At 38.6% G+C, this 15,899-nt stretch overlaps 1 protein-coding gene across 1 annotated transcript; it reads right to left on the bottom strand.

The window, feature by feature from the left end:
* Window positions 1-2,431: 2,431 nt before the first annotated feature.
* Window positions 2,432-5,223, bottom strand: LOC140154599 (uncharacterized). The gene is made up of 2 exons (XM_072177167.1): window positions 5,206-5,223; window positions 2,432-3,013 (listed from the first exon to the last, which is right to left on the bottom strand). Exons 1-2 carry the CDS (start codon window positions 5,221-5,223, stop codon window positions 2,432-2,434), a joined length of 600 nt encoding a protein of 199 aa, XP_072033268.1.
* Between the last annotated feature and the right edge of the window lie 10,676 nt (window positions 5,224-15,899).

Below are 15,899 nucleotides of genomic sequence, written 5' to 3'. Positions count from 1 at the left end.
AGCCAGTATTGGTACAAAGTTACCATAATTGAAATCTTCAAACTTCGGTTCGCGGTTCTTGTGTTGGAGAGAATAAAATACGCCAAAGGCGGTAGTAGAACAAATATTGCTCGATTGTGCTGTCGACTCAAAGAAGCGGCAGACTGATATATCTTCATCGAACTGTGGCATTTTGCTGGACTAGCATAGTCTGTCAAGTAGAGCAGAAAGTATGCTCAAGAGATCTCAGAGAGAGGAGTTTACGGTCAACATAGAAGACCATTTGGAAATCACTAGCATAGCAGCTAGGATAGTGAAAACATAGTCATCAGGACTTTGGACTGAGATTGTGGTAAACCAGGGTTTTCCTTGGATAGACAGGATCTTGGACATTGCCGGATCTTGGATAAAGAACTGAGACCATCAACGGAATCTCATCAGAAAGTCAGCCAATCAAGATCTCTAGGCTTGTGTTCACTTTTCTCTATTTCTTTGTGAACAGCATTTGTGTTCCGTTGTCAACTTTCATAAAAACACAGCACTTCGTGTCTACGAGGCCTATGACCGAAGCCTTGCTTGTATGATTTTGTAAACAGCACCATGAGTTCCCTTTTTTCACCTTTTCATAAACAGCACTGTAGTGTTTATGTAGGCATATGACAGTGGCCTAGTATAATAGTATGAGTTTGAACACAGCACTTCGTGTTCAGTTTTCATGAACAGAACTTTTTGTTCATGATGCCTACGACCGTGGCCTGTTAATTAACCATTATTCAAGTGTTCACTTTCGCCCAGTGTGTGAGCTCAATGGCCATCTGTGTGCATGTTAACCAGTATGACCTGTTACATATGAATCTCTTACTCAAAACCAAAGTTATTTTGCAGTTTCCCAGATTACCGCCTCGCACCTCAGGCTCAGCTCATGCAGGCCTATATATAATGTATGGATTATCTGTGTGTTGTTGTCTGTGATGCAGGTAATTCGTACGCTGAGTACTGTCATATGCTAACTTTTTGTTTAGAATTGCCCTTCCATATGCTTCTGCTATGCAGAGCGGGGAATCACAAGATGGTTAGGTGATGCGTTTTCACCACGTTTTCAGGATCTCATTCAAACGCCACTGATTTTCAACTTGTAAGCTTTTGCGTCTATCGCCTTCTGATAACGCTGAAAATCGTTCCGCAGGTTCCTTGATCCTTCAGAGGATATTACACGTTCTATCTAACATTTTGATGTATATTTGTGTATCACAGTGTGCCCTGTGCTTGTCTTCACAGATCATATTCCACTCACATTCATTCATGGGATGAACAAAAATCAAAGATTGGTGAGGTGGAGTTTGACATTACGAGAATACAACCTGGACATCAAGTATATAAAAGGAAAAGAGAATGTTATGGCCGATGCCTTGTCCATCCAGAGTTGAATAAGACAAACGAAAGTTTCTTTAAAAAGCAACAAGAGTGACAAGTAGTCACTGTATATGTACATAGTGTTAAAAGTACACTTATAGTTATGCGCATTACAATCGCCAACACAAGGTCCGAAGGATGACGGGACCGTAGGCCTAACCCAACACACTGAATCTCACCTATACATAGTGTAGGTGAGAAAAGGGAATAATTTGCCCGACCGGGGAAAGCAGCTGCTTCAACATAGTGAGGAGACCAGTGGATCCCTAGCGTGCAAAACGGAGCGTCAGGTTCCACTGATCTGGCTATGGGAAGCGAAGTGGTGCCTGTGAAAAGGCACAAAGCGCTGACCCGATCGCCCAAGCACCCGCTTCCCCAAAACAAAAAGAAGATAACAAACTCTGAGCTGAGAGCGCCAATGAGGGCATAACTAAATGGGAGGAGAGGGCGGGAAGTAGCAGCTAGAAAACTGAAGATGCTAAAAATGGAACAATCAATTGTGGAATCTCGACAATAGAGGGCGACAAAAATGTTAATAGAGTGCCAACGACAAAATTTCTCCCACATGTTGCTGCCTGTTCTGGCATTGGTTCCTCTGGCAACACTGCGCTCCAAAAGCCATTGAGATTGCTGAATTAGGTGTTGCGGAATAGGTCCGCCGTGATTGATGCTGGGATCAATGTGGGATCCTGATCCGCTTCTGGACCCACGATATGGAACTGGGCCTGTAGATTACGAGAAATCAAATCGGCAAAAGTGTTAGTGTGACCTGGGATGTGGGTGATGGCAACATGAAAATTGTATTGTGCTGCGGTGAGAAAAAGCTTGCGGACGAGAGACATGACCAGTGGGGCCCGTGAGGACTGCTTATACCAGATATCAACGACTGCTCTGTTGTCTGTATGGAATAGGACTCGTTTACCGAACCAAGCACTGCCCCCAGACTCTTGCTGCTACTACGATTGGGAAGAGTTCCATCAATGTGATATGGATGGACTCATTGTCCTTGATCTCCTGGGACCACGGAATGAAGAACCACCTACCCATGAAGTAAGCACCCAACCGATGCAGCTGCATATGTGAACAACTGCAAGGAGTCAGCTGGTGTCCATGTAGGTTCGATGAAACGGGCTGTGCCATTCCATTCTGGAAGGAATCGGGCCCACCAGGCAATGTCCTGTCTAGCCTCGATGGTGAGATCCAGACGGTGATGTAACTTCTGTGCCTTCATAGATAGGTCTATGAGCCTACGGAAGAATATACGACCTGCGGGAATGCACTTGGAAGCAAAAGATAATTTGCCTATCAAGGATAAGAGATCACGTTTGGTGCACTTCTTGCCGTTTGGGTCCCATTCGCTTAATTCCTGCTGCAGCTGTTGGAGCTTCTCAGGTGGTAAGGACAAGGATTGATGGGGTGCATTCAACTCAATGCCCAGGAATGTGATGATTGGGGTTGGGCCTTCTAACTTGCCAGGGGATAATGGAATGTTGAGCTGATTACAGACATGTTTGAAGGTGATGAATGTCTGCAGGCACTTGTCCTTCTCGTCGCCACACCAGAAATCATCAAGGTAGTATAAGATTTTCGAAGACTTACACTGGCGCCGCGGCGATCCAAGCTAATAAGGAAGAGAATTGAGTGAAATGGAACGGGCTGGACCTGCATTATTTTGTCTAATTTCTCTCCCAACAAGTAATACGCGTTCATTAACCTATAAGTGGTATTTTGCTGGACTAGCATAGTCTGTCAAGTGGAGCAGAAAGTTTGCTCAAGAGGTCCCCGAGAGAGGAGATACATACATATTTACGGTCAACATAGAAGACCATTTGGAAAGCACTAGAATAGCAGCTAGGATAGTGAAAACATAGTCATCACGACTTTGGACTGAGATTGTGGTAAACCAGGGGTTTACTTTGAATCACAGTGCTTGGATAGACAGGATCTTGGAGATTGCCGGATATTGGATAAAGAACTGAGACCATCAACGGAACCTCATCAGAAAGTCAGCCAATCAAGATCTCCAGGCTTTTTTTATAGTTAAGGAAATATAGCTAAAGAAATTCTAATAGTAATTGTTGTAATATTGTATAAGGATTTGATTTGATTGATGGCCATAATGCACTAATTAATAAATAATCATAAGTTGTTCTATGTAATAAACAGTGTGTTTGCGTGTTTGGTATTGAGTGAACTCGTATTAAAGCAGGTGATATTGGGCTGGATCATTTTAGTAACCATAACAACACAAGTGGAACTTGGTATTTTCAAAAAAAACCTCAACACACGTGTTTATTGAATTGTATTTTAACCCCACTATCGTTAAAAACTGAAAAACAATACACATTTTGGGACTTTTTCAAAAACAATTTCAACAAACAAATTGGAATTTAGTTTTTTTCAAAAATTTCAGCACACAAGTTGGAACTTAGTATTTTTTTCAAAAATATCTACACACAAGTAGGGCCTTTTTTTCAGCATACATATATATTGCATTGTATTTTCAACCCACTATCGTTAAAACCTGAAAAACAAGACACATTTTGGGACTTACCAAGTTTTCAAAAAATTTCAACACACAAGTTGGTATTATAATTCAAAAAATTTTAATACACAAGTTGGACCTTGGTAATTTGTTTCAAAAATGTCTACACACAAGTAGGGCTTAGTTTTTTTCCAAAAAAAATCAACACACATATATATTGCATTGTATTTTCAACCCACTGTCGTTAAAACCTGAAAAACAACACACATTATGGAACTTGGTATTTTTCAACACACAAGTAGGGACTTGATTTTTTTTTCAAAATGTTTCAACACACATGATGGAACTTGGTATTTTTTTCAAAACTACTTTGGTTACTAAAAAGCAATGTGGTTTTACCTTATACACTGATATTGTAAATACATCGCTTTAATGTGGTGCTTCCATGTATACTAAAGAAATCTTTAAACTGGAACTCCCCACCCGGCAAGACATCTTCCACACAGGGAGTGTGAATATCAAATGGAGATGCCTGAATGGGTGACTACATTTGATTATCTACACTCCTGTGTGCAAGATTGACGTCAATAACCTCCACCTAGAGGGTGTAAGGATTTTGACTGGAACAGCCCATTGGCTGCATTTCACACATCGGACATCATACAGGTAGGCTGCAGGTATCACAGTGTTAGCACATTGTGTACTTTGGAGCTGTGGAGCAAATTCGTTTTAAATTTCCCGCTTTTTTTTTATCTCGAAGTCCGCAAGTAATATGCACGTTCTCGTTGTGACGGAATCAATTCTATTTTTTTGACGCCAGAGGAAAAAAGCACTTGGAATTCAAGAAAAATGCATGTGAAGTTTTAATTTTACATTGAACCCTGTGGAAAAGATAAGATTTGGAGCACACATTGAGCAATATCCCACACATTGACTGCCTTGAGATTCCGGACGTTGAAAATATGGGCGATTTCGAATGTTTCCAATCTTCTCCCCACCACCCCCCTCAGGAATTTTTTTTCCTGTTACTTGTTGTAAGGTGAGTGATTTCAAATGTAAAATCATGATCTGGAAGGTCCCATGTCACATGGGGGAAAATGGTAAATCACACAAAAACAGTCAGATTGCTATAAACTGCGGTAACTGTGATCAATTTTGATAAATCACAGGAAAATTTGTGGTAAATTTTACAAAGATTGTCATTGTTTCAAATTTTGATCAATTTCCTAAGGTCGGCAGAAATCACGACAAAATCTGTGGCCAACACTGCTGAATTCTGCAAAATGGTGATAAATGAGCAGAAGTGCTGCTAAATATGTGTTATTTACCATTCCCCCATGGGACATGGGGCCTCTTAACAATACGCTATAGGCCTGTGTCAAATGTCAACTATATTGATAAAGTGATTGAGAAGGCAGCCAAATCTCAGATCAATGAGCACATTGAGAGTAACGATCTGGACGAAAGTTATGTAAGCGATATCGTCGGTCCCACCCACAGGGATGGTAACACCCTCGACTTGATACTCTCATGATAAGAGGAGAACCTTGTTGCAAGCTGGTCGATAGGTCCAAGGATGGGTTCTGATCATCACATCATCTACTGTAAACTCAAAGTTCCCAGACCAGAAGTTCAAAAGGAGGAAATCACGTCCAGAAATTTCAAGAACATCGACTTGGATGCCTTCAAAAATTACTTTTGGTGAACAATGAATTGTGAGAACTGTATTTCTGAGGATGATGTAAATAGTGTCATCATTAACTTTGAGAATGCTCTATCTGTCACTGTAGATAAACATGCTCCTGTTATAAAGAAAACCCGTAGCAGTCGTATTCATCAACCATGGTATTGCAACGAGATCCATGAGGCAAGGAGAGTCCGCCGTAGGTATGAGAAACAGTGGTGGAAAACATGTCTTGAGGTGCACCACCAACTCTACCTTGAACAATTGGAGCTCGTGAATACCATGATTTAGAATGCTAAGAAGGTGTATCTACAAGGCAAGTTGAAAGATGCTGACTCAAAATCAATGTTCAGAACTGTAAATAGCCTTTTGAATAACAATAATAAGATTCTTCCATCTCATGACTCTCTACCAACTTTATGTGACAACTTTGCTACATTTTTCAAAGAAAAAGTTGATAAGATCCAGGAAGGTCTGGAGCAGCAAAGAAACAGTGTCAATGATTTGAGTGTAAATGTGTATCAAAGTCATGTTTCATGTACTCTTTCTGAGTTTGATCAAGTTAGTGCTGATGATGTTATGAAGATTATTAATGGATTTGCAGCTAACATTGTATTCTAGATTGAAAAGCAACTGTGAAGGTTTTGTCAATGCCATTACCAAAATTGTCTTTATCTACAGGTGTGTTCCCGGACTCTTTAAAACATGCCATCATAGGTCCGTTGATTAAGAAATCATCTCTTGATAGGAACATTTTAAAGAACTATAGACCTGTATCGAACATTAAGTTCTTATCTAAGGTTATTGAGAGAATTGTTGTAAACAGCATTACCAAACATATGCAAGATAATAATTTGGGTGAGCCACTGCAATCGGCGTATCGTGCAGCACATAGCACAGAGACGACATTATTAAAGGTCAAAGATGATATTATGACATCTCTTCATCATCGACAAGGGGTCTTTCTTGTGTTATTAGACTTAAGTGCCGCCTTTGACACGGTCAATCATAACATCCTTTTTCAGCGAATGCATCAAGAACTTGGTATCTGTGGCACAGCCCTTCAGTGGATGAAATCATATTTCAGGGGACGAACCACCAGTGTCTGTGTAAATGGTTGCCAATCAGCGAAGTGTGCCCTCGACTACGGTCTGCCTCAGGGGTCAATTGTTGGTCCTGTGTCTTTCAGCATGTACACCATCCTAATTGGAAGAATCATACGCGAACACCGCCTTTCTTACCATCTTTATGCAGATGACGTGTAACTGTATACCAACTTTGACCCGGCATGTCAGTCGTCCATTGATCGTGCACTCTCCTCTCTTACATCATGCATTGGTGACATTCAATCATGGATGACGTGCAATATGCTTCAACTCAATCGTGAGAAGACTGAATTCTTCATCGCCGCTTCATCTCATGTTAAGATGCCTGCTGTCACACTCCAAATTGGAAGTGAGGCCATTGAACCATCGGAAACAGTCCGAAATCTTGGAGTTATCTTCGATAACTGCATGACCATGCGTAACCAAATTTCTTCACTCACACGCAGTGTTTTATTCCATCTTCGCAATATCTCTCGCATCAGACGATTCTTGGACTTTTATACTAGTAATGACATTATCCGCTCACTTATCTTATCCAGACTTGATATGGCAATGTTCTCCTAACCAACACTACTGATATCGCTCGCCTGCAGACCCTGCAAAACTGGGCTGCAAAATCATCTTTTGTGCAAAGAAAAGGGACCATGTATCGCCGCTTTTACATCAGCTCCACTGGTTGTCTGCCGGGGTTGTCTGTAGAGGATAGACATCATTATGTCGCTCTATAAACTTCTGTGTACGAAGATTCATCAACAGGGACACAGCCCTTGTTCTGTCCACATTAGACTATGCCAACTCTTTCTTAATTAGATGCAACTCTAGCAACATCACCCGCCGTTGCTCGCCGTCATTCTACAATTCCTCTTCTCGCTAGTCTTAATTGGCTCCCAGTTAAAAATAGAATCGCCGTCAAGACACTTTTGTACATTTTCAAGTCGCTTAATGATCAGGCTCATTCATACCTCACAGACTGCATTACCATTTATCAATCTACTAGACCAGGTCTACGCTCTGCTACAGAAGCTTACAGACACTACTCGTCTCGTCATCCCTTGGAATCACCGGGTGGTTGGTGGTGGGGCTATCAGCATTGCTGGTCCCAAACTTTGGAACAACTTGCCATCATCCATACGGTCATGTCCCACTGTCATCAGTTTCAAGAGCCATCTAAAGACTCATTTGTTAACCTTATAAGAATAATTTGTTGTTGTTTTCCTCTTTTCTTTTTGTGTCAAGTGCTATGTTTATGTTCTTTGAAATTGTAATAGCGCTATATAAGTGATGGTATTAATATAACACTGGTATATCTGCCTATGCATGTCATGTTTCCATTTGTAATTTCATGTTTAATTGTGCTAGTGTGCGATGCGTAATTCTTCTTTTCCCCCTGTATATTGATACATCTAATAGAATAACGATTAAGCATTATTAATTTGATCTCGTGCGCTAGTTGTAATGTTTGAATGTTTCCATGTTCCAGTGTATGATGCGTAAGCCTCTTCCCTTGTTTGTATGATTATATTAGGCTGGCGGATACATAAGCATCATTAATGATCTCGTACACTGTACTGGTATGTAATGTGTTCTTTGTACTGTTTACCCTGACTGCTCATATCCATAAGTACCAGACATGGGTCATGTTTATCAGGGACATCCGTGTAGCTCAGTAGTAGAGCGCTCGCCCGACAAGCGAGAGGTCTGGGTTCAAGTCCCCGCACATGCAGGTATGTCCGGAGTTTTTACTGTGGTTTATGTGCCTATGCATATCATATTTCCATTTGCAATTTCATGTTTAATTGTGCTAGCATTTATACAATTTACTTCGAGGACTGTTAAATTTAAAAAATATCAACTTTTAATCATTTGTTTGCCATAAAATGTGTATTATATTGCGAATGTCCAAAATTATTTGATACCAGAAGGACATTTCTCGTATTCAAAATGCAATTCGATATGTCTGAAGTGCTCTCATGTCTCAGTAAAAATATGCAAACGTTGCTATCCGAGTCTTAAATATGCTAACCTGAATTTCACAACTTTAATGCGGCAATTATCCAAAACGTTTACGTAAACGTGTTCACATTTTGGCTTTTATGATATTCTTTGTTTTGGGTGTCAGTATGTTTAGGCTTTTAATATAAATGTATTTTTTAATGTGTTTATACTTTAAAAATAGTTGTTGTTGACATTTTGTTGATTATTTTGTGTGTTTAAATCTTCAAAAACAGTTTGATATGAACTTTGGTCAGACGATAGGAACTGGGTTTTAATATTCAGTTCTGCTACCAAGCAAAGGCACGGAGGAGTGGGTCTGGTCTTGTCCAAGCACGTTCACAGATGTCTTAAGAGTGTTGAGGCTGTTTCCGAGAGGATAGTATTTGTAGCATTTCATGGTAATCCTCAGCTTAGCATCACTGTTGTATATGCTCCCACTGAGTGATCAACAACAAAAACAAGGAGGAATTCTATTCATCTCTATCTGACTACTTGGATGGTATGAAAAGGCACAACATCCATCTCATCCTCGGCGATTTTAATGCCAGAATAGAAACAGGTAGTCATCTTTCCCATCTTTGGGTGATTGGTCCATACTGCTACCATGATTATACCAATGAAAATGGTGAGCGTCTGGTAAACTTTTGCCAGGAGTACAACCTCAGACCGGCCCAAATGAGATTCCCCCAACCCAGGAACCGTCTCTGGACTTGGACCCATCCAGCTGGATCAACCCATGCACAGTTAGATCACATTCTAATAAACAGCAAGTGGGTAAATTCTCTTCGCAACTGTCGAGCATACAATTCAGTAGAAGTGGACTCGATCATCGTATTGTGAGCATCCTTCTAGCTGCCAGTCTGCGAACAAGCAAAGGAAAACCTTGCAAGAGATCAAAATTCAATTGGAAAAAAGTTACAAGATCCTGATACAAAGGAGGAATTTCAGCTGGAGCTATCGAACAGATTCCAGGTCTTGAGCATGGATGATGCCACACCCATCTCTGATAGGTATGAGACCTTTGAGATAGTAGTTCGTGAAGTTGCTGAGGAAGTTATTCGAAAGCAAAAGCCATGCGGACTGCCAAGGTGGGTATCAGATGCAACCATCAGACTTAAACGTGAAAGGGATGAGGCCAAAAAGCGGTGCTCCATTTCAAAGTCTCGTCAATCTAGAGAAAGATGGAGGAACTTGAACACCATAAATCTGATGAGCTTGCTACCCTGAATAAGCAGATGGAAGACCTGAAGCTGGCCGATGAAATGGGGAATTATACATCACCACCTGGAAAATCATACACTCGCTTTCTGGGAAGAACTCAAGGAAAGGGGTAAAAGTCAAAAAGAGAGATGGATCAGCCCCAACCAGTGACCATGAACTGCTTGAGGAATGGAAGGAATATTTTAGCTCACTCCTTAACAACGACAGTGGCACAGCAGCTTCAGAACTTCCTGCACCAGCTGTTGAAGATCTTCCTATTATCACCGAGCCCCCAACCCGTGAAGAAGTAGTCGAAGCAATAGCAGCCATGAAGACCAACAAGGCAGCAGCATTGGACTGTGCTATAATTGCTGAAGCACTTCAGGGAGGAGGGGATAGCATGATTGATATGATTCTCAAATTCTGTACATGGAAGTATTCTCAACGCTGACACCGCACCCATAGTGGGTAGGAGAACATGAAAACTAATATGAGATACTGTATTAGGATCACATATTAAGTATCATGTGAGAGTATACTCTTGTACTCCAGAAGACAGGATCACATATTAAAGAAAAAGCGGCCTCTGTTGTTATTAATCGTATTTAATGCGTATTTACAACGTTGTGAATAAAAATTTGACACCATAGAATATAAAAACTAGTAATTTGATAAGTTAAAATAAGATTTTTAACGGAATAAATCTAAATAATATGATTATGCAGTTTATTCCGTTAAATATTTACCCCATAATTTCCCTCATTCTTCAGGCCCTGCCCTCTATCGGGTGCTAATTTAAAGTTTAAGCTTGATTGCTATTGTTTCTATGTAAGCCTGCGGCGCAACCTTGAACAATATTGTCTCTTTGTAAGCCTGCGGCGCAACCTTGAACAATATTGTCCTTGAGATAACTTACTAGGACTTCAACAGCAGCAGCAGATCTAGGCCTTGTCATCAGCGAACCTAAGACAGAATATATGACTGCAAACTGTAACGCCCAGCCAGCACTTGATGTCTATGGTAGCGCCATCAACCATGTCACAGACTTCATCAAGTACTTGGGTTCCAAGATGGGCTCTAGTGTTGGAGACCTAAAAAGAGGAAAAGCACTAGTCTGGGCTGCTTTCTGGAAACTGGAACGCCTTTGGAGAAGCCCATCCCTGCCAATCGAAACAAAAATCAAGCTGTTTGAGACAACTTGTGTTACTGTCCTCTGTACGGGTGCGAGTCATGGGTAATCACCAAGGACATGGAAAACAAGATCAATGCCTTTGCAACATCTTGCTACAGAGTCATGTTAAACATCAAGCGTGTGGACGGATTCCAAATGAAACCATCCACAATCTGACCAACACCGCTCCACTGGTTGCCAGAGTCAAGATTCATCAACTCAAATTTCTCGGCCATATACTGCGTCTTGAAGACGACGAGCCTGTGAAAGAATTTGCCCTTTATATTCCACCACATGGGAAGAGGAAACCGGGACTAAGACGGCCACGCGCACTGTACTTACAGTATGTACAGCACCTCCTGGGAGATACTGAAGGATGCTGCAGCCAAACAAAATTGTTTCGCTTGCCCAAAATCGCAATAGTTGGAGAAAGCTTGTAGTCGCCTGCTCCGCAACCGACTGATGATGATGATGATATGAATTCATATGAGATGCGAATCATGTTTGCTTTTCAAACTTCATGGAGGCCAAAGGCGGCAAATTTGAAACTGAGATATAGGCAAAAATATGGAGTAAAAAACAACAGTAAATGATATCCTATCAGTATTGTATGTATAATGTAATAATTACAGTAACTCAATTTCCAGAAATGCCTCATTTGGCCCCCATGGACTAGATCGTGTCATGTGCGATAGCCCCAGTCAGTTTTGACGTAAACATAAGTTATGATTATGAGAAGATTAGAAAACAAGGTGTAACATATCAATTTGTAAGCGCTCTTTTTTTAAAAGTCATAGTACATCGAATTTACAACCGTATGACAAAACAGGCGAAAATAGTAACTTTTTGCACAAGATTTACAATTTAAAGAGAATTGACCATTGCTCATTCTAGTGACTCTAGTATGAACAATATAAGTGTGCTTTTTCATTTAATGACATGAAATTTGAAAAATATTGTAAGGAACACTTGAGGTTTTGACTTTTAAAACCTACATTTTGGTCAAAAAATGTGCTTGGATAGGTAGTTTTCAACAGATTTTCCACATTCGCCTTGCTATAACATTGAATTGTGTTATCTGTTGACCTAGTGACTAAAGGTGTTTTTAGGGGGAAGTGTTAGCTTTCGTTTGATATGAAAAAAAATCTGAAGTGGAAACACTTGAGGTTTCGACAAAAAACAATCAAAGAGGCCCATTTTTTTAGCTAGAAGCTTCTCAGGTCCTACATTGCTATGCACTCAACCGTGTAGTGTAATAGCTTGTAATCAAAGACTGTGGTGGAGACATTCGCCGCTTGTTGTCCTCTGCTTGGAAGCTCTTGGGACGAAAATGTGTGCTCAGTTGTATCTAGGTGGAAACTGTGCGCATGATGGTTTATAAAAGAATCATTTTGTATAGAAACCTTTCCATATGCATATTTCATTTTTTTTTTCATTTTAAAAATTTAAATAACAACGTAAAGAACAAAATCATAATATATGGTATAGAACTGACGTCAATCGAATTTTGAGAGAATCCATCCACCAAATATTTTCGAACCACCATAATCTTTACACTTCTTTATTATTTTGACCATGTATTTATATAGACCTAAAAAGAAATCTGATGTTTCTCATTGTATTCATCCTTTGATATTTTTATTTTGGCAATATTCTATTCGCCGTGGAAGTGACGTAGTTAATCGGATTAACTACCATAGCAATAGATTAATAAAATTTTGACTATATCGCCCTGCACTACAACATTCACGCGGCACCGGTGCATTGAACCATAGATGTCAAAGATTGGCTGATCACTCGCATCTGTAAGATAAGTATCTTTGCAAAGAGCGGTATTGTATTCAATCTATGTTTGCTGACATACACAGGTGATTAGTGCAATCCGCTTGTAGTGCAGGGCGATCTATTCAAAAATTTTATTCATCTATTGCTATGGTAGTTAATCCGATTATGGCGTCACTTCGACGGCGAATATTGTGCGTATAGTAAGCATATTTGATGTTCTATATTTTTGGGTAGAGTAGGCAGATGTATTAATTTAAAGGTCAGGTATATTGCTCGGACAACATCATCCCAGCAAACACAAAAACGTTTTTAAAACGTTTTAAATAAGTTATATTTTGGGTTTTGGTTTAGGTAAAAACGTTTTAATAACATTAAAATGTCGGGTTATATAAAGGTCATGAAATCGTTTTAAACGTTTTGTATGAAAACACACTACAACAATATTTTTAAAATGTTTTCGAAATGTCATTGTAAACTATTTTTGCAAACATATTTGGACAAATATTTTGTCAACACTTAAATAACATTATGTTGAAATATTTGCACCCAGCAAATACAGAAATGTTCTTACAATGTTTTTTACAAAACGTTTTAATAACATTTAAATGTCGGGTTATATAAAGGTCGTGAAAACATTAAAAAAAATTTTGGGCAAACATTTTTTGCAAAATATTTTTTCAACCCCAAAATAAGATTCTGTTTAGAATGATTTGTACCAAGTTTTCAAAAATGTTTGTGGAATGTTATTAAAACGTTTTTATACCCTTTATATACCCCGACATTTAAATGTTTTCTATGAAACATTTGTGTTTGCTGTGCAGTAAATTACCAACAAATGTTATTTAATGTTATGAAAACGTTTTATACCATTAATGTACCCTTTATATAACCCGACATTTAAACGTTTTCTGACAACCTTTTATAACCTTTTGCGAATGATGTCGAAAACGTTTTGTGTTTGCTGGGATATCATTGGCAAGGTAATATTATGAAGACAATGAAAATGACTCTTTTTTTGAGAAAATAAGACGTTTAAAATTGATATTCCGCAAAAACCAACTTAAGCGATGAGTTCCTTCGAACGAGACAGATTTGGCCTAGAAAAAAATAATTAAGTATTACAAATTTAATGGTTTTAAAACATATGGATAAAATCAGCCGTTTCTTTTTTATATATATTAGTAAATTGTGATGTTACAATTCATATGTATATCAATATCATGAGGAATATTTGGGCTAAAAAATAAAAAAAATAATTTGAGCTTAGAATTTCAGCGTGATCCATCTGAGACTAGCATATAAACCGTGCTAAGTCCACAAACTCATGTATCTGATTTCACTGTGCGATATTACAATATAATGGATGAAATATTACAAAGCAAACGCCTAGTAACAATACTGTGTAACGCTTTGTTCCCCAAATGAGAACAATAGTCTGCATATTGTTATGCAGCATTGTTATGGTAAATAATAGTACAACTCATTTTTGCTAATGTCAAACTTGTCAAAGTGATTGTGATTGTATGATGAGAGCATGATATAGTGTTCGCTTCATTTACTTACGTCATCAGCCAAACGGGGGAAGAACACGTACGAGGCTGAACTTTACCCACACAATTTCTCCTTTTTCAGGAGAAATACGCATAAAAAATTGCAACGAGTGTCAACTTGTAATGTAATAATTATTCTCTTTGAATAGAGATAAACTTGTTTTTGCAATAGACCAGCGCTTTAAAAACAGTAATTTAGTAGTGTGTTGTTTCACAAAGAACTCAACCGTGTAGTGTAATAGCTTGTAATCAAAGACTGTGGTGGAGACATTCGCCGCTTGTTGTCCTCTGCTTGGAAGCTCTTGGGACGAAAATGTGTGCTCAGTTGTATCTAGGTGGAAACTGTGCGCATGATGGTTTATAAGAGAATCATTTTGTATAGGAACCTTTCCATATGCATATTTCATTTTTTTTTTTTTTTTAAAAATTTAAATAACAACGTAAAGAACAAAATCATAATATATGGTATAGAACTGACGTCAATCGAATTTTGAGAGAATCCATCCACCAAATATTTTCGAACCACCATAATCTTTACACTTCTTTATTATTTTGACCATGTATTTATATAGACCTAAAAGAAATCTGATGTTTCTCATTGTATTCATCCTTTGATATTTTTATTTTGGCAATATTCTATTCGCCGTGGAAGTGACGTAGTTAATCGGATTAACTACCATAGCAATAGATTAATAAAATTTTGACTATATCGCCCTGCACTACAACATTCACGCGGCACCGGTGCATTGAACCATAGATGTCAAAGATTGGCTGATCACTCGCATCTGTAAGATAAGTATCTTTGCAAAGAGCGGTATTGTATTCAATCTATGTTTGCTGACATACACAGGTGATTAGTGCAATCCGCTTGTAGTGCAGGGCGATCTATTCAACATTTTTATTCATCTATTGCTATGGTAGTTAATCCGATTATGGCGTCACTTCGACGGCGAATATTGTGCGTATAGTAAGCATATTTGATGTTCTATATTTTTGGGTAGAGTAGGCAGATGTATTAATTTAAAGGTCAGGTATATTGCTCGGACAACATCATCCCAGCAAACACAAAAACGTTTTTAAAACGTTTTAAATAAGTTATATTTTGGGTTTTGGTTTAGGTAAAAACGTTTTAATAACATTAAAATGTCGGGTTATATAAAGGTCATGAAATCGTTTTAAACGTTTTGTATGAAAACACACTACAACAATATTTTTAAAATGTTTCCGAAATGTCATTGTAAACTATTTTTGCAAACATATTTGGACAAATATTTTGTCAACACTTAAATAACATTATGTTGAAATATTTGCACCCAGCAAATACAGAAATGTTCTTACAATGTTTTTTACAAAACGTTTTAATAACATTTAAATGTCGGGTTATATAAAGGTCGTGAAAACATTTTAAAAATTTTTGGGCAAACATTTTTTGCAAAATATTTTTTCAACCCCAAAATAAGATTCTGTTTAGAATGATTTGTACCAAGTTTTCAAAAATGTTTTTGGAATGTTATTAAAACGTTTTTATACC

The sequence above is a fragment of the Amphiura filiformis genome, chromosome 6 (assembly GCF_039555335.1).
Source record: "Amphiura filiformis chromosome 6, Afil_fr2py, whole genome shotgun sequence".
In the NCBI taxonomy this organism is placed as follows: Eukaryota; Metazoa; Echinodermata; class Ophiuroidea; order Amphilepidida; family Amphiuridae; genus Amphiura; species Amphiura filiformis.
This window is presented reverse-complemented; position numbering and strand designations above follow the sequence as displayed.